At 43.2% G+C, this 18,638-nt stretch overlaps 2 protein-coding genes and 1 pseudogene across 5 annotated transcripts in view; 2 read left to right on the forward strand and 1 right to left on the reverse strand.

The window, feature by feature from the left end:
• Positions 1 to 18,638, forward strand: part of LOC105473888 (UDP-glucuronosyltransferase 1-6) — a 136,843-nt gene that overhangs the window by 102,021 nt on the left and 16,184 nt on the right. Inside the window, exon 1 of one of the 4 annotated variants that reach the window (XM_071073588.1) lies at positions 8,584 to 9,493. The exons of the other annotated variants lie outside the window; for them this stretch is intronic. Coding sequence (XP_070929689.1) covers positions 8,627 to 9,493 — 867 coding nt within the window. The 5' untranslated portion in view covers positions 8,584 to 8,626. Of the gene's footprint in view, positions 1 to 8,583; positions 9,494 to 18,638 lie in introns of those variants that run through there. 4 annotated transcript variants of the gene reach the window in all.
• On the forward strand, positions 1,924 to 8,477 carry LOC139357252 (UDP-glucuronosyltransferase 1A3-like; annotated as a pseudogene).
• Positions 15,699 to 16,693, reverse strand: LOC105473887 (dnaJ homolog subfamily B member 3). Its single transcript, XM_011728054.3, has one exon. The coding sequence runs from the start codon at positions 16,647 to 16,649 to the stop codon at positions 15,975 to 15,977; it is 675 nt and encodes a 224-aa protein (XP_011726356.3). The 5' UTR covers positions 16,650 to 16,693; the 3' UTR covers positions 15,699 to 15,974.

The raw sequence follows: 18,638 nt of genomic DNA on the forward strand, positions 1-18,638 counted from the left end.
TAAACTTGAGATGCAGTGATTATTTCCACTAGAACTGCTATGTCATGACCATGAATTTTGAGGGGATAATTTTTTGAGATCTGAGTTCTCTTCACCTCCTCCTTATTCTCTTTTTGACATTGGATTCTTTGCTTTGGTAAATTGTGAGGCATTACACTAGTAAAGGTCACTCAGTTCTAAAGGGAAAATGATTAATCGAAGAACATTCTAAGAGTTCATAAAGGGTATTAGGGCTAATGGGGATGTGTTATCTCACCAGAACAAACTTCTGAGTTTATATAACCTCTAGTGACATAACTGAAACCTGGACTTGGCACTTGGTAAGCACGCAATGAACAGTCATAGTAAGCTGGCTGAGGGTAGAGTTCAGTGTAAACAAAGCGATTTGGGAACACCAAAGCAAGTTTGGGGAACAACAAGTGATCCAGAATGGCTGGAGGGTAAGAGGCAGAGGGAGGGGGCAAGCAGAAGAGCTAGAGAGGAGGAATGAGCTTGGACAGGGGGACTGGGATCTATCCCAGAGTTTTGAGAGCAAGGCAGAGGAGTCTGAATTTTCTTCTGTGCCCGGGAAGCTGTTGATCAAGGTTTTAGAAGTGGCGGCGACGTGGGGTTTTTCAGTTGGCAGCCGATGCAGTGATTCAGAAGGGACAGCTGTGGGTTGGGGAACTGCGGGGCTGGGGCCCTGAAATAGGACCATGGCATCTGGGTCTGAGAGACAGTGGTAGAAACATCCAGATTCAGCACTTACTTGCTATCTTGGATACAGGGTCTAGAACGAAAAAAGAAGGAAAGTCACCTGTGTACAGAAGCATGTCCAGAGTGCTTACTGTCTCCAAAATTGTGTACTGGCACCTGAGTGACGGCATGATTCCAAAGCCAAAATCTTGCCTGTAAGGAATAGATGTAAAGGATATAGCTATAGTCTAATAGCAGGGACAGATATGCAAACTGCTAAAAGATGTAAGGCAGAGCAGAACAAAATGCTGTGGAGATTCAAGGACGGTGGCTTTGTTTCCCTGGAGGGTCCTGTAGATAATCTACATGGCAATGGACATGTTTATGTTCCTCCTTTAGTAACAAGTCCCTTCATTCTGATTTGATGATAGGAGCTGGGAGTGTGTCAAGTGGTGGCCTATTAACTTAGGTCTTCAGCTTAAAAAGAAAGTACCTTCAAAAGGGTTCCAGAAACACTTTCCATGGATATGTCACTCTTTAGGTGCCCTCAAAGTAAGACCATCACATTGCTGCCCTGCCATGTGATTTCTCAGCCCCCAGAGCACCATGCCCTGTAATTGCCTGGTCATGAATTTGTCTCCGTCCACCTGACCCTTCCTTTCAGGCAAGGACCATTTCTAACTTGGCCTTCTGGCCCTAGTTCCTAGCATAGTGACTGGCATACAGTAGGGCTCACACATTCCATAAATATTAGGTGGATGAGGGAATTAGCAATGGATTCTGCTTTGGTTCCAAAACAGAGATTTATTGGATTGCTTAGTAGTGGTTCTCTGTTGTTATTCATGAGCATGAATGTGGATTGCCTACTATTGCCTCCACTGTTGGTGATTTCTCAGACCTCAGCTGCAGCCTGATAAATGTGGTTAACAGAGAAGTAGGAGGCTGTGACGTTAAATGGGTTACCACAGGCTTTTGTTGAGAATTGGATGAGAAACAAGAGCTTGAACTTGGATGTTCCCCAGAGTGAGCGCAGGGTCAGATGAGTTTTTCAAGACAGGAGTGATCGGTCTTTCCCAAGGTGGGGCCCATAATGAAAGGCAATGATAGATTAATGGATAATAAGTAACTGGAGGAGGGCACTCTGTTTTCCAATTACACGTTGGTTTGCTATGTGGCTCAGTGACAAGGTAATTAAGATGAAGAAAGCAAAGGTAGGAGGCACAGCATGGGGTGGACAGTCAGCTGCTGATGGCTTCTGCTCAGATGGCCACAGGATCCCAAGTTCCCCTGCCATGGCTGGCCACAGGACTACTGCTCCTCCTCAGTGTCCAGCCCTGGGCTGAGAGTGGGAAGGTGCTGGTGGTGCCCGCTGATGGCAGCCACTGGCTCAGCATGTGGGAGGACGTGCGAGAGCTCCATGCCAGAGGCCACCAGGCGGTGGTCCTCACCAGAGGTGAATATGCATATCAACGAAGAGAACTTTTTCACCCTGACAACCTATGCCATTCCTTATGGACCCAGGATGAATTTGATCGCTTTTTGCTGGGCCACACTCAATGGTTCTTTGAAACAGAACATCTTCTGAAGACATTTTCTAGAAATACGGCAATTATGAACAATATGTCTTTGGTCTTTCATAGGTCTTGTGTGGAGCTACTGCATAATACTGCCTAATGAGGCACCCAAATGCTACTTCCTTTGATGTGGTTTTAACAGACCCCATTTCTGTCTGTGGGATGGTGCTGGCTAAGTACCTGTCGATTCCCGTTGTGTTTTTTGTTCAGGAACATTCCATGTGACTTAGACTTTAAGGGCACACAATGTCCAAATCCTTCCTCCTGTATTCTTAAGTTATAAACAACCAATTCACACCACATGACATTCCTGCAAAGAGTCAAGAACATGCTCTGCCCTCTGGTCCTGTCCTACATTTGCCATGCTGTTTCTGCTCTTTATGTAAGCCTTGCCTCTGAACTTTTTCAGAGACAGGTATCAGTGGCGAATCTTCTCAGTCATGCATCCGTGTGACTGCTCCAAGGGGACTTTGTGATGGACTACCCCAGGCTGATCACGCTTAACATGGTCTTCATTGGGGCATCAACTGTGCCAACAGGATGCCACTATCTCGGGTCTGTATTGGTGCCTTCATCCAATCAATGTTCCAGACAAAACACTTTTTAAAAACATGTTTACCTACAATTGCATTTACTTTATGCTGAATTTATTCTGGTGCCATAGGTATTTTTTTCCTTTATTTTCTTCTAGGATATCTTTTTCTCCTATGCAACCTCATCCTCAGGTTTAGGAACAATTTGTTCCTTATCAGTAAAAATCATCTTGATATGGCAGTGGGGGTCATGTAAGGGTTAATCTGATAATGAGCTCTGCAAGACCCATGGCTCATTTGGATGCTTTGTTTACTTGGATATGCTTAATGATGGGAGAATCTACACCTAAACCCTGACATTCAGCATTATTCTTTGCATTTTGAAGCATGTGCATCTAAAATCCAGCACCCTATTTGGGCCACTGACCCTGTGTCCAGCCCCACTGTTCGGCCCTGGGCACGTTGCCAGCCCCTCCATTGCAACATCGAAATGGTACACACTGCTTCCATAAAGTGACAACTTTCAGACACTTGGTGGCTCTTTGTATATGCATATACTTGATGGCCTGGGTAGTTTCACGAATGTCCTTTAAGTGAACAGGAAAACTGAAACCTCTTGTTTTGCATGATTTTGTGGTGTTTCTGGGTCAAGTGAATAAAGAAGAATTTTCACAGATCACCTTAGGCCTCTTAGAGGAAGAACTATCATCATCGTTACTAGAGTTTAAAAGACTCCTGCAGAACAAGGTGTTTCACCTGGAGACCTTTGCCGTGTTCATGCCAATTTACTGAGTGCATGATAGATCATTTACACCAAAATCTTTATCATGTATTATCTGTGATAGGCATGCCATTATCATTTTTATTACGTTAATTTCCTTTGTTATTTTGTCACCCTTACTTACTTGGTTTGGTTGACCCTTAGATTTGAAATTTTTCTGCAAATATACAAGACCATATTTGAAATCTTATGTTTTTTCTGCCTCTCTTTCTCCTTGATTTAAAGTTTATGATAGGTTGAATTATTTGACTGGTCTTCTCAAAGAAATAATTGTGGAATTTGTATATTCTTTTTAGTGTTTCATTTTCTGTCTCATTAATTGCAGCTTATTTTTGCCTTAATGATTTTATCCTCGTTTCTTTTGGCTGATTTTGTAGCTGCTTTTCTAACTTCGTTAGAGGAATGTTACATTTCTTTACATTTGATTTTTCTTAATGAAGCATTGAGGGCTCTGAGTAAAACTTTTTCTGTGTCCCTCAGTTTTTGTTAAAAATTGCTGTTCTTGTCACTGCTTTTAGATAATTTAAATATCAGTTTTAAAATTTCTCCTTTGATGCAATGACTGTCTATAAGTCTGTTTCCTAATTCTGATATTGTGAATATTTTTTGTAGTCATCTCCCTCTTATTTTTTCTAGTTATTTTGCATTATAATAAGAAAACGTTTCTTGTGAAGACACTACTTAAGAAATTCTTAATAGGTTACTTGATAGTCTAATACAGAATAGAAATATAATGTAAGCCACATACATAATTTAAACTCTTCTAGTGGGCATGTTAGAAACCAGCAAAAAAGAAACCACTGAAATTAATTTTAAAATGCATTTTATTAAACCAGATTTATCCCAAATATTATTCTTTCAACATGTATTCAATATGAGATTATGACTTAGCTATCTTTCATAGATTTTTTTTCTTGTTAAGTCTTCAAACTCTAGCATATATCTGACACTTACAGCATATCTCCATTTGGAATAGCCACATTTCAAGTGCTCAGTTGTCCTATGCAGTTAGTGACAACAATATGGTCAATGTTTATAAATGTTCCATGGACACAACTTAAATTCTGTCTTTTCAATTTTTCTCTTCTTGTCTTTTTCTTTTCTTTCCTTTTCTTTTCTTTTCTTTTTTTTTTTTTTTTTTTTGAGAATGAGTCTCGCTCTGTTTCCCAGGCTGGAGGGCAGTGGTGGGATCTCGGCTCATTGCAACCTCCACCTCCTGGGTTGAACTGATTCTCCTGCCTCAGTCTCCCAAGTGGCTGGGACTAGAGGTGCATGACACCATGCCCAGCTAATTTTTTTTTGCATTTTTCTGGAGATGGAGTTTCATCATGTTGGCCAGTTTGGTCTCAAATGCCTGACCTCAAGTGATTCACTAGCCTTGGCTTTCAAAAATGCTGGGATTACAGGTGTGAGCCATCACCACACTGGGCAATTTTTCTTTCTTTTAAAAACCCTCTACTAAACCTTCCCAATTCTGGGAAGGATGTCTTTTTAAAAATCCCCTTACATAACAAATTCTGCTCCAGTTATATTTTGGTTCTTGAATAGTTTTTGCTTTATACATAGTGATTAGATTGATGCATGTAGGTTTGAGACTTGTATTTTCTTCACATAGTTTGCTGTTATCATTAAATAATAACCCTTAAAATACATTTTATCTGATATCAGTATTGCTACCCCTACATTATTTTTAAAATTCCCCATCTCTTTTAATTTGAAAATAATTTGTGTGCAGGTGGGTGGCTCACACCTGTAATTTCAGCCCTTTGGGAGACTGAGGCAAGAGGATTGTTTGAGCCCAGGAGTCTGAGAGCTGCCTGGGCAACATGCTGAGACTCCATCTCTACAAAAAATCAAAACAGCATCCAGCTGTGATGGTGCAGGCCTGTAGTGCCAGCTACTGGGGAGGCTGGGGCAGGAGGATCACTTGATCCCAGGAGATGGAGACTGCAGTGTGCCATGTGTTCACACCACCTAACTCCAGCCTGGGTGACAGAGTGAGGCCCTGTCTTAAAAAAATGAAAATTTCTTTGGCATGTGAAAATCGTGTTTTAAAAGTTTAGAAAACAGTTTTTTAAACTCCAATATGAAAAGTTAGGTGCAGTGGAATGCACCTGTGGTCCCAGCTACTTGGGGGGCTCAGGTGGGAGAATCATTGAGCTCAGGAGTTCAGCTCCTATGGTTTTTAAATTTATTTATTTAAAATACAACAAAAACCAGAATGGTTTCAATCTGATAGTTTCTTTGATGTCAGCATTCTGATTCTCTCTGTTCTTAATTGTATTCTTTCCATTGAGTGTAAGCTCATTCCTCTAACAGAAATTTCCTTTTCCCTTCTTAATTTTGGAATTCCATGGTACTTTTCCATTTCCATGGAGACGCAGTGCAGCATCCTCAAGTCTCCAACTCTTACATCTGTCTCTTTCACTTGTAAGAGCCCTTGTGATTACATCGTCCCACCCAGACATCCAGGATGACCTCCCCAACTCAAAACCCTTAATTTAATCAGATCTGTGAAGTCTCTTCCACATGTAATGGAACATATTCCCAGATTTGAGGAACTACAATGTAGATACTTTCGTGGGGCTGTGATTCTGCCTACCGCAGACACTAAACTTAAAGTGAAACCCACATCGTATTCAAAGCTAGGAGATTTTCCTCTATATGAGGAATTTAATTTTTGTTCCTTTAAATTTAATTTAAATTTAATTTTTGTTCCTGCACTCCATAGAGTTCTATTCTCCAGCCTTCAGAGCTATCAGCTTACCATTCAATTATCTCCTTTTCTCCTTGTCTTCCTTTTTTTTTTTTTTTTCATCTTTAAAAAACGATACCTTTCAAAGAGCAAAAGTTCTAGATTTTGATGAGGTACATTCTAGCAAAGTTTTTATTGTTTGTACTTTTTGTACCCTAAGGAAACTTTGTCCACCCCAAGATGTGAAGATTAGTTTCTACGTTCTCTTAAAAACATGAAAGAGTTCCAGTTTGTATGTTTAGGTCTGTGAGATTGGCAGAGGCGAATAAGACTACACAGGTCAGGCTTTCAGGATGCCTTTTTCTGTCTCTGGACTTTGCTGGGGTGACCTCACTGACACCCATGGCTTCAACCACCACATATTCAGATGGCTCCAAGTCTATCTGTGCAGCCCAGACCCCTCCTCATCTCCAGACCCTGGAAGCTGGTGCCTTGGGCAGCTGCTCCTGTTTCCCAGGCACCAGGAGCTCCTCCCTCCCTGTAGTTCTGCTCTCCTCAGCACCCCCAGGTCTCTGGAGTACCACCATCTTCCAAGGTACATGGGCCTCCCCAGTGTCTAGGTGTTCCAGATGTGTCACTTGAAATCAGATGACTTCGCTGTCTAAATAAAACACCACTACTTGGAGGTGGAACACGGGAGCCCATGAATGTGGCAAGAGCAACCTCCCAGGTGTGTTCCACCCCTCACCTTGGACTCATCAGGAGGGTGCTTAGAGGGAAAGAATTTTAAATGGGTTGGAAGTATAATTCAGAGGCTGAGACGTTGCACTCACCGCTAAGAATCCCTTTCTAGCCCTTTATATCTTCACAATTCCCCAGGAATTATCCTCCCCTGGAGAGTTCCCAAAGCCCTTGAAGACCTTCCTTCTCTGTGCCATCCTGCTTATGTTGCCCTTGAGCTGGGCGTGTCCCTGGTGGATGCTTCCATTCGCTGCCTGTCCCATAGTTTCTGTCCAAAGGTGCAATCTATTATCAATGTGGATCTCTAATGGGGGTAACTTCCTCTCTAAGGGAAGCCTCAGCCTCAACAGAAATGGCAGACATGGCCAGGCAAGAAGACACAGAGACAGTGAGATAGAAAGTGTGCACAGACCAGAGAACCTGCCCACATCATCCTGGGGTGACCAGTACAAGGAGGCATGAGCAATCTTGTGAGCACACGTAGAGGTGACTTTCCGGAACAGGACGAACCTTGTGGACTTGAGACCCTTGTGAGTGCTCAGGGTGTCTCTCTCTTAGAAGGGCACACATTTAATTCTCCATCTGAAATTTGAACTTGGGTCCCCACAAATTATGCAGCCCATGCTGTTCTGGAGGAACCGTTCTTATCAGAACTTGGTGCTGGATTGACTTGGAGAAAAGCCTGATCATAATCTTCAGGATGAAATAAAGGCCTGGATGAATGGACACTTTAGTCTCTAAGCAGACTTGCAGAAGACTGGAGCCTTCAGCATTCAGAAGAGGAATTCAGACTGTACAAGATCTGAGGCCAGGTTCTAGCTCCCCCAGTCCCTTGGTGAGCAGGGAGCTCCCTGAACCCACCGTGGGTCCTTGCTAGGGTTATCTTGCCCATGTGTGCTTTAGACAGCAGGACCTCTTATTCCATGGGATAGATGGAGAATCCTCAACAAGGTCTTCCCAAGAATCCGATAACCACATCTTGAGCTCAGCCTCCCTGCAGCTTTTTTTCATATTGACAGCCACTTCAGAGATAGTCCTCTTTGATCCATACAAGAAACATTCTGGTGTGAAAAATGACCAAAACCAGATAGCCAGCCTACACACTCTCTGTTTAGAGAAAGCTGGCTTAGCAATGTTGTCTGTTTTTTGGATGTGCTATGTTACTCATACATGAGAAGAAAGAGTTTGAAGCATTAGCAAATAGGGTCACATCCAGCAGAGAGCATATGGTTGGGGACTAGGGCAGTGGTGACTCCTCAGACCTCAGCTGCAGCCTGATAAATGTGGTTCATAGAGAAGTAGGAGGCAGTGACATGAAATGGGTGTTCACAGCCTTGTATTGGGAATTGGATGAGAAACAAGAGCGTAAACTTGGATGTTCCCCAGAGCAAGCGCAGGGTCAGATGAGCTTTTCAAGATAGGAGTGATCGGTCTTTCCCAAGGTGGGGCCCATAATGAAAGACAATGATTGGTTTATCGGTAATAATTAACTAGAGGAGGGCACTCTGTCTTCCAATTACATGATGATTTGCTAGGTGGCTCAGTGACAAGGTAATTAAGATGAAGAAAACAAATGTAGAAGGCACAGCGTGGGGTAGACAGTCAGCTGTTGGCGGCTTCTGCTGAGATGGCCACAGGACCCCAGGTTCCCCTGCTGTGGCTGGCTACAGGACTGCTGCTCCTCCTCAGTGTCCAGCCCTGGGCTGAGAGTGGGAAAGTGCTGGTGGTACCCACTGATGGCAGCCACTGGCTTAGCATGCGGGAAGCCGTGCGGGAGCTCCATGCCAGAGGCCACCAGGTGGTGGTCCTCACCCCAGAGGTGAATATGCACATCAAAGAAGAGAACTTTTTCACCCTGACAACCTATGCCATTCCATGGACCCAGGATGAATTTGATCGCCTTATGCTGGGCCACACTCAGCTGTACTTTGAAACAGAACATTTTCTGAAGACATTTTCTAAAAGTATGGCAATTTTGAAAAATATGTCTTTGGTCTTTCATAGGTCTTGTGTGGAGATGCTGCATAATGAGACCCTAATGAGGCACCTGAATGCTACTTCCTTTGATGTGGTTTTAATAGACCCCATTTACCTCTGTGGGGTGGTGCTGGCTAAGTACCTATCAATTCCTGCTGTGTTTTTTTTAAGGTACATTCCATGTGACTTAGACTTGAAGGGCACACAGTGTCCAAATCCTTACTCCTATATTCCTAAGTTATTAACAACCAATTCAGATCACATGACATTCCTGCAAAGGGTCAAGAACATGCTCTATCCTCTGGCCCTGTCCTACATTTGCGATGCTCTTTCTGCCCCTTATGCAAGCCTTGCCTCTGAGCTTTTTCAGAGAGAGGTGTCAGTGGTGGATCTTCTCAGCCATGCATCCGTGTGGCTGTTCCGAGGGGACTTTGTGATGGACTACCCCAGGCCAATCATGCCCAACATGGTCTTCATTGGGGGCATCAACTGTGCCAACAGGAAGCCACTATCTCAGGTTGGTGTTCGTGCCTTCATCCAATCAATGTTCCAAGCAAAACACTTTTTAAAAAAATGTGTTTACTTACAATTGCTTCTATATCTACTTCTCTTTCCAGTGCTTTTATTTCTGCTTGTTGTCATGATAGTCTTCCATGAGATAAACTGTTAAGGGGTCTCTAGTAGGGTATTTCAGGTTTTAAATGGTCACTGAGAGGAAGAAGAGGAAGACACGAATGTTTGTCAAAGGATGGGCAAGGACTGGTGTGACTCATGGAGACTGTTCGTTGGTAAAGGCACCATGGTCATGGTTGTGCATGCCCTTCATTGGGCAGGAGCAGGGACACTCTACATTGAGAATTGACCCATCCTGGATTTTTTGTTTGCATAATTTTCAGGGGAAAGATGATACAACAGCAAATTACAATAGTTAACGTGATAATTTTTAGTGGTCCCATCTTGCAAAAGATAGAGAGGTGACCACAGGAGACCTAAGCACTCACAAGAAGTAGTAGTGTCAAAGAGGTTGACTCAGTTCAGTGGAAGTAGGTCAATGAAAGTGGGATGTCTGTCTGTGACTATGGAATTACACACGGAATTCAGTTTCCAGAGAGGGATCTGTGCTAACAAAAGATTTTCTGTTCAGGATTTGGGGTCTGGTGCATGATGTGGGGACATCTCAGATTTTGGAAGGAATAGTGATGGTTGCAGGTCAAATGGGTCTGCTACTTGGAATGCTGAAATTATCAAGAAATTGTGGAGGGGACTAGGGAGGAGATAAACTGTGAGTGTATAAGCCCAGTAACCTGGGGACAGTGATGAACGGACATGTGTCCAACAAGGGAAGCATCTCTCAGGAGAGGCTGATCACATCACCAAACCCACCCTATCCCACTCCAAGTTTCTATAGTGGGATCTACTCCTTTACCAAACATTTCAAAGGCAGCTTTCATTATTCCAGAATATTTGGGGTTCATTAATATGAATTCAGCCTTTTTATGTCATATTCACCGAATGCATATGAACTTCCATAACTTTAGATCCTTTTGTATTTTTATTTCTGTAATTCTTTTTATTAACATAGGTATTATTGCAAAATACTCTAAGTTTAATTTTTTAAATCAAACCACATGATTTTTTTTATTGGTGATTTTCCCTCTTGTGCAGTGTAGTTATTCAATTATAAAATATGGGTTTATTAGATTTGTAAAAATGTTGAAAAATGGGATGGCATTTAAATAGTGACTCTTGCCCTTTTCTTCCAGTTTTTCAATGTGAACATATTCTCCAGTGTTAACTACATTGCTCAAATCTTCACTGTTATTTCAGTGGAGCAGAACAAATTGGGAACTGTGGCACAGATCACTCTTGCTATGCCTCTTAGAGAATTCCACATTAACAAGGCTAATTTTCGAGTGTGGTAAAGAACAGGCTAATGTATTTAATAGTGAATCCATTGATTGTTTCCCAGCATGAGGTCACACCAGATTTAACATGGTTTGGCTCTGTGTCCCCCACCAAATCTCAACTTGAATTGTAATCCCCATAATCCCCACGTGTTGAGGATGGGACCTGGTGGGAGATGATTGGATCATGGGGGCAGTTTTCCACCTGCTGCCCTCATCGTAGTGAATTCTTATGAGATCTGATGGTTTTATAAGGAGCCCTTATCCCTTCACTTGCAAGCTCTTCGTCTCTCTTTCTTGCTTGCCACTGTATAAGACATGGCTTTGCGTCTCTCTCACCTTCTGCCAGGATTATAAGTTTCCTGAGGCCCCCACAGCAACATGGAACTGTGAGTCAATTAAAGCTCTTTCCTTTATAAATGACCCAGTCTTGGGTTTGTCTTTATAGCAGTGTGAGAATGGACTAATACAGTAAATTGGTGCCATGGAGAGTGGGGTACTGCTATAAAGATACTTGAAAATGTGCAAGTGACTTTGGAACTGGGTAACAGGCAGAGGTTGGAACAGTTTGGAGAGCTCAGAAGAAGACAGGAAGATGTGGGAAAGTTTGGAACTTCCTAGAGGCTTGTTGAATGGTTTTGACCAAAATGCTGATAATGTTGTGGACAATGAAGTCCAGGCTGAGTGTCAGATGGAGATGAGGAACTTGTTGGGAACTGGAGCAAAGGTCACTCTTGCTATGCTTTAGCAAAGAGACTGGTGGCATTTTTGCCCCTGCCCTAGAGATCTGTGGAACTATGAACTTGAGAGAGATTATCTGAAATTGGAATTTAGGTTTAAAAGGGAAGCAGACCATAAAAGTTTGGAAAATTTGCAGACTGACATGTGGTATAAAAGAAAAACCCATTTTCTGGGGAGAAATTCAAGCCAGCTGCAGAAATACTGGCTAAAGAAATTTCCATAAATAAGGAGGAGCCAAATATTAATCGCCAAGACAATGTGGAAAATGGCTTCAGGGCATATCAGAGACCTTTGCAGCAGACCCTCCCATCACAGGACTGGAGGCCTAGGAAGGAAAAATGGTTTTGTGGGCTGGGCTAGGGCCCCCGTGCTGTGTGCAGCCTCAGGACTGCACTGGACACTCTGTGTCCCAGTGACTCTAGCCATGGCTAAAAGGGGCCAAGGTACAGCTCAGGCTGTTGCTTCAGAGGGTGCAAGCCTCAAGTCTTGGCAGCTTCCATGTGGTGTTGGGCCTGTGGGTACACAGAAGATAAGAATTTAGGTTTGGGAACCTCCACATAAATTTCAGAGGAGTATGGAAATGCCTGGAAGTCCAGGCAGAAGTTTGCTGCATGGGTGAAGCCCTTATGGAGAACCTCTGCTAGGGCAGGGTGGTAAAGAAATGTGAGGTTGGAGCCCCCACACAGAGTCTCCACTGGGGAACTGCTTAGTGGAGTTGTAAGAAGAAGGCCACCATCCTCCAGAACCCCAAATAGTAGACCCAATAGCTTGCACTATGTGCCTGAAAAAGCCACAGACATTCAATGCCAGTCTCTGAAGACAGCATAGAGGGGGACTTTACCCTGCAAAGCCACAGTGTCCAAGTTGCCTGAGACTGTGAGAGCACACTTCTGGCATCAGCATAACCTAGATGTGAGACATGAAGTCAAAAGAGATCATTTTGGAGCTTTAAGATTTAATGACTGCCCTGCCTGATTTTGGACTGGCATGGGGCCTGTAGCCCCCCCCCTCCTTTTTTTGGCCAGTTTCTCCCATTTGGAATGGGAATATTTACCTAATTTCTGTACCCCAATAGTGTCTTGGAAGTTACTAACTTTTGATTTTACAGGCTCATAGGGGGAAGGGACTTGCCTTGTCTCAGATGAGACTTAGGACTATGGACTTTTGAGTTAGTGCTGAAATAAGTTAAGACTTTGGAGGATTGTTGGGATAGCACGATTGGTTTTGAAATGTGAAAAGACATGAGATTTGGGAGGGGCCAGGGGGCAGAATGATATGGTTTGACTCTGTGTTTCCACCCAAATCTCATCTCAAATTGTAATCTCCATAATCCACATGTGTTAAGGGTGGGACCTGGTGGGAGCTGATTGGATCATGTGTGCAATTTCCCCCATGCTGTTCTCATCCTACTGAGTGAGTTCTCATGAGAGCTGATGGTTTTATAAGGGACTCTTCCCCATTCATTCACAAGCTCTTCCTCTCTGTTTCTCTCTTGCTTGCTGCCATGTGACACATGCCTTTGCTTATCTCTTACCTTCTGTCATGATTGTAAGTTTCCTGAGGCCTCCCTAGCAATGTGGAACTATGAGTCATTTAAACCTCTTTCTTTTATAAATTACCCAGTCTTGAGTATGTCTTTATAGCAGTGTGAGAACAGACTAATACAAGATTGGTGGTGATTGATGTTATACTGAACGGGTTTAAAGGAGAGTGTGGGAAAAGGAAATGAATCTAGATTTATTGAGAACATTGATGAGAAAGTAGAATTAGAAATTCCTAGAAAGGTAAGCTGTTATGTGAATGATTTCCCACAATGGGGAAGTCTCTCTACCTGTTTGGAGACAGAAAGTAGAATCAGAGGGGAAGAAGATGATGGACAGAAAGAATCATTCCCTCTTCCAGATACTCTCCAGTGTGTGATGTAAGCTGAATTAAAACCAGCTGTGTTGAGCTCTAGACAGAAAAGATACCTGGCCGTTTGGTTTTTTGGACCCTACTGAGTTGGTCACAGGACTCCAGGTCTGCTGGGGCTCATAGGGTCATGCCTTTCCTTGCCCGCTGTGCTTGGTGAGAAGCAACAAGTGATTCCACGGAGGGAATTCATTTTAGGGGTCTCAAGATGGTCATCTTTGCACCAGAGGAAATACCTCTTTTTCCATTCTGAAAACCTGATTTATCAAATCCTTTTATAAGAGATGAGTATACACATACAGGCCTCTAGCAGTTATGTTTTTGAGATGAGACATTTTAAAAGGAGATTTTTGAATTCTAAAAATTCTTCAAATAAAATGCTCTTGCTGGGACAACAGAGTGGGTAAACATCATTCCCATCTCTACAAGAAGATTTTTTTTAATTAGCTAGGCGTGGTAGCTGTAGTCTCAATTACTGGGAATGCTGAGGAGGAAGGATCACTTGAGCCCAGGAATTTGTGGTTACAGTGAGGTATAATCTTGCTTAGGCAACAGCCACAGAGCAATACCCCGTCTCTAAAACAAACAAAAAAACAAACAAACAATAATCAATCAAGGTTTACACTTCTGTAAAAGGAACACTTCCTATTTATGACATCAGTAATCCAGGATATATCAAAATTTGAACGTTGTGTTTGCTTTCAACTGTTAAAACTAGCCAGAGTTGTTACAGGGACCCACTACCTCTGAGTGACACTGGTATGCCACTCTTTGCTGACCCAAACAATAGGATTTATGTAACCAATTGTGTAGATACAATCCCACTCATTCTACCCTACCCAGAGTGGTGATTTCCAACACACAAAACTACCATGAAACTGTTTCTATGCCTTCCTACTATCTCTCAAAACTCTTTTCATCCCTGAACTGCTTCAAAAGCAAACTCACTCCCAGCAGACTACTCAGTGAGTATCTTCACACATGTAAGTTCCCTTGTCTGGTTCTCTAAAATATGAACTCATTTTTCAAAAGCCCTGACAGTCTGTCTTATTCTGATACTTCTTGTGTAATTATTGTATAAGAAGCAACTACCCAGGCACCTTGTAGCATGCTGATTTCAGAGTTCACTGTGAGACCCTGTGTGCCCCTGTGGGTTGGTGCCAGCTAACTGCCATGTTCCTGCTGTTTATTGCTTGGGTGCCATTCCATGCAGACTGAATTTTGAGGGTTCTAGAGCATATCCAAACCCATTATCACAGTCTTTGTTGGTTAATGATGTGTTCAGGCCATGATTTTTCTGTAAAAAATTACCAGCATGCTGCTCTTAATTTTTTTTTAGCCTGTCTAGTTCAGTTGCCCTTTTGCTCTCATGTCTTATGCAAACCTTTCCTCAGAGTTGACCCTGTAAGATGGGACCCTTTGTGATGGACTACCCCAAGACAACATGCCCCAAAAGGTCTTCATTTGGGGCATAACCCGTGCCAACAGAAAGGTACTTTCTCAGTTGTGTGTATGGTGACTCACCCAAACAATATTACAGATACATTTGGCTTTCATCAAACTAATTTGATATGTCCCAAGCACAGCAATAGGATAGTCCTGTGTGGCCTTCTGGAAATGCTTTTTTTACATTTCTGGGACCTACCATAGTTGGAGAACCACGTTAGGGCTGAAGACAGTCCTAGTACACCATTGACCAACCATGTAACCCCAAGGTCTGTCCTTAGCCTTCAGAGGGAACATGCTTCTTACACTGATTTCAGCTCAGTGATACGGGATTCAAATGTCTGACCTCCAAAATATTAAGAGAAAAAACGTGTGTTGTTTTAAGCCACCAAGTTTGGGTAATTTGTTACAGCCATGATAGGAAACTAATGCATCCACCTTACCAGGTTTACCTGCTTTTATAAAGCCTGGGTTTAACCTTTTATCTAAATAATGGTCAACTCTTCCTACATCACCAGCATTTATGTGCAATTAAAAGCCATCATTAAATTAAGCCAGAGTATTAATATATTCATAATTTCACCACCACACAGTAAAACACTGAAGTCAAATGATTTAGAGCAAACCACCTGGCTCACACTTTCCCAACAGAAAAAGTTAAGGCTTAAAGTGCTGAGCTGAACATTCTGTCCTAGCACTAGGAAATAATCATTGTCAGCCTCAGGCTTAAGTTTAATAAATAGCAAAGCACACACAGATATTTACAATGATCGAAAGACAAACAGAGGTCCTATCCGTAGTAGTCCCAACGGTAAAGACAGGCATTGGCATAAAATGTTTATAAATTCTTGGGTACAGTTTTTCTGAAAGCAAAGTTCACTTTCAATCCTAAAAAAAGTCCACTATTCCTCCAGATGTGCTTTAAGTCAAATGTGGACTGGGATTACTCGGTGTCAATGCGGAGCTACTGCTCTATGCCATTTATTATGAAGGACTTTAACTCAACTCTCCATCTTCCTCCACTTGCACCCTTTCTTGGCCATTCTCAATGATTCTCTTGGTGGTGATTTTTTTGCCATCAACTATTTCAGTGGAAGTCGACATGGACTTGAAGCTGCCTGTCCCATCACTACCATAGGACATGCAGAAGGAAGAAAGGCCCCCACTTCCCAGGGAGCCAAAGGAACTAAATCCTGTATCAAAAGAAGAAAATCCACCCCCAAAAGCTGGAAATTCACTGAAGGTGGAGAAAAGGGGTACAGACCCTCTGCTTCTGCTTCCCCGGGAGTTCCTCCGACTCCCCAAAATATTTTCCAGCGGGTTTCCGAAGAAATCAAAGGAGAATGGGTCCTGGCCACCGAAGAACTCCCTGAAGACCTCGGCCGGGTCGCGGAAGCTGAAGATGTACTCGAAGGGGTCCTCAAAGGGTCTGCCACCTGCGCAGCTACCCTCCGCCCCCGCCTCGCCATAGCGGTCGTAGACGTCACGTTTCTTGGCGTCCGACAACACCTCGTAGGCCTCGGCCACCTGCTTGAATCTCCTTTCTGCTTCCTCCTTGTTCTCGGGGTTTTTGTCCGGGTGCCACTTGAGCGCCAGTTTGCGGTAAGCCCTCTTGATGGCCTCGGTCGAGGCCTGCCGGGGCACGCCCAGCACCTCGTAGTAGTCCACCATGCTGGACGCCCAGAACGGCCCGCGGGGCACTGGCGCAGCGAGCGCGGGCCCGAGTGGTTGGCGACCTGGGTCGCCTGGAGGGACGCCCCTTGTGACGCAGCCACATCTCATTGGTCGAGGCCTATGAGCGCCTCGCTTCCCAGGATGCAGTGCTGCTGGGACTGGCCCTGTTCTCTGTGAGGCTCTGTGATGCTCCACGACCAGGCCCCACCCACTTCGGCCCCCAAAGCCATGGTCTCCAAAAAGGGTAGGAAAAAGAAGTCAGGGAGAAGAGAGGGCTTTGACTTTAGCTGCCTGAAGAACTGTTTTTCTTAAAGTCGGCTTTATATCAGTCTTTTTCCTCGGCCACAGGAGGGAAGGGGGTGGTGGGAGTGAGTTTAGTCTGACCAGGGCTGAAAACATCCTGTTGTTTAGGACTGCAGTTCTCTAACGTTCCAGCCCGGGTACCCGTTTGCTTTTGTTCATGTGGATTATACCTATCATATGTACTGCATTAGAGATTAAAACAGAATTAAAAACATATTCATTGGGCAATTTAATAAGAATAAACCCATGACACACTAACAAACCTCGTTTTTATTTAACTTTTTTTGAGACAAAATGTAGTGAGAAGAGTGGCATCGTTTTACATTTTTTGCATCTCTCTTTAGAACGTAATAGAAAGCTGGATTCTTATGTCAGCTTCTGCATTCAATCTATCGTGATATTACACATCACCCATGTAGCTTCTGGAAAACTCCACTGTACATTTGTGAGAGAATGACAGTGAAAAAATCAAGTAGCATTATTATGGAAATAGTTTTGACTTTACAAAATTCTCCTGAAAAATTCTTGGGGATCCCTAGGATTTCCTGGCTCATACTTTAGAGACCTGCTAGTCTAGTACAGTAGTCCCTGGTATTCTGAAGGGATTAGTTTAGGACAACCCTCCTCCACATACCAAAATTTAGATGCTCAAGCTCCTTTTATAAAATGGCACAGTATATGTATATGACTTACCCATATCCTCCTTTAAACCTGTAATCATCTCTTGATTACTTTTACATAATAAATGTAAATGCTATATAAAAAGTTGCTTTACAGTATTGGTTTTTTCTTTGTATTATTTGTATTTTTTTTTTCATTTATCTTACCCCCAAATATTTTCAATCTGCTATTGACTGAATCTGCAGATGTGAAGCCCAAGTATATGGAGGGTCAACTGTGCGTGTAATCCACTTTTCTTGACTGCTAAAACAAACACCAGGGAGATCCTCTCAGACAAAAGGAAATACAGCACTAGTTACTGTATCGAAGCCATACACTGGCGTGCTATAAACTTGAGATGCAGTGATTATTTCCACTAGAACTGCTATGTCATGACCATGAATTTTGAGGGGATTTTTTTTGAGATCTGAGTTCTCTTCATCTCCTTATTCTCTTTTTGACATTGGATTCTTTGCTTTGATAAATTGTGAGGCATTGCACTAGTAAAGGTCACTCAGTTCTAAAGGGAAAATGATTAACCAAAGAACATTCTAAGAGTTCATAAAGGGTATTAGGGCTAATGGGGATGTGTTATCTCACCAGAACAAACTTCTGAGTTTATATAACCTCTAGTGACATAACTGAAACCTGGGCTTGGCACTTGGTAAGCACGCAATGAACAGTCATAGTAAGCTGGCTGAGGGTAGAGTTCAGTGTGAACAAAGCAATTTGGGAACATCAAAGCAAGTTTGGGGAACAACAAGTGATCCAGAATGGCTGGAGGGTAAGAGGCAGAGGGAGGGGGCAAGCAGAAGAGCTAGAGAGGAGGAATGAGCTTGGACAGGGGGACTGGGATCTATCCCAGAGTTTTGAGAGCAAGGCAGAGGAGTCTGAATTTTCTACTGTGCCCAGGAAGCTGTTGATCAAGGTTCTAGAAGTGGTGGTGACGTGGGGTTTTTCAGTTGGCAGCCGATGCAGTGATTCAGAAGGGACAGCTGTGGGTTGGGGAACTGGGGGGCTGAG

The sequence above is a fragment of the Macaca nemestrina genome, chromosome 11 (genome assembly GCF_043159975.1).
Source record: "Macaca nemestrina isolate mMacNem1 chromosome 11, mMacNem.hap1, whole genome shotgun sequence".
NCBI lineage: Eukaryota > Metazoa > Chordata > Mammalia > Primates > Cercopithecidae > Macaca > Macaca nemestrina.

Excerpts from the sequence above, each read along its gene's own strand:
- LOC105473887 (XM_011728054.3), bottom strand. The coding sequence starts at position 16,649 with ATGGTGGACTACTACGAGGTGCTGGGCGTGCCCCGGCAGGCCTCGACC.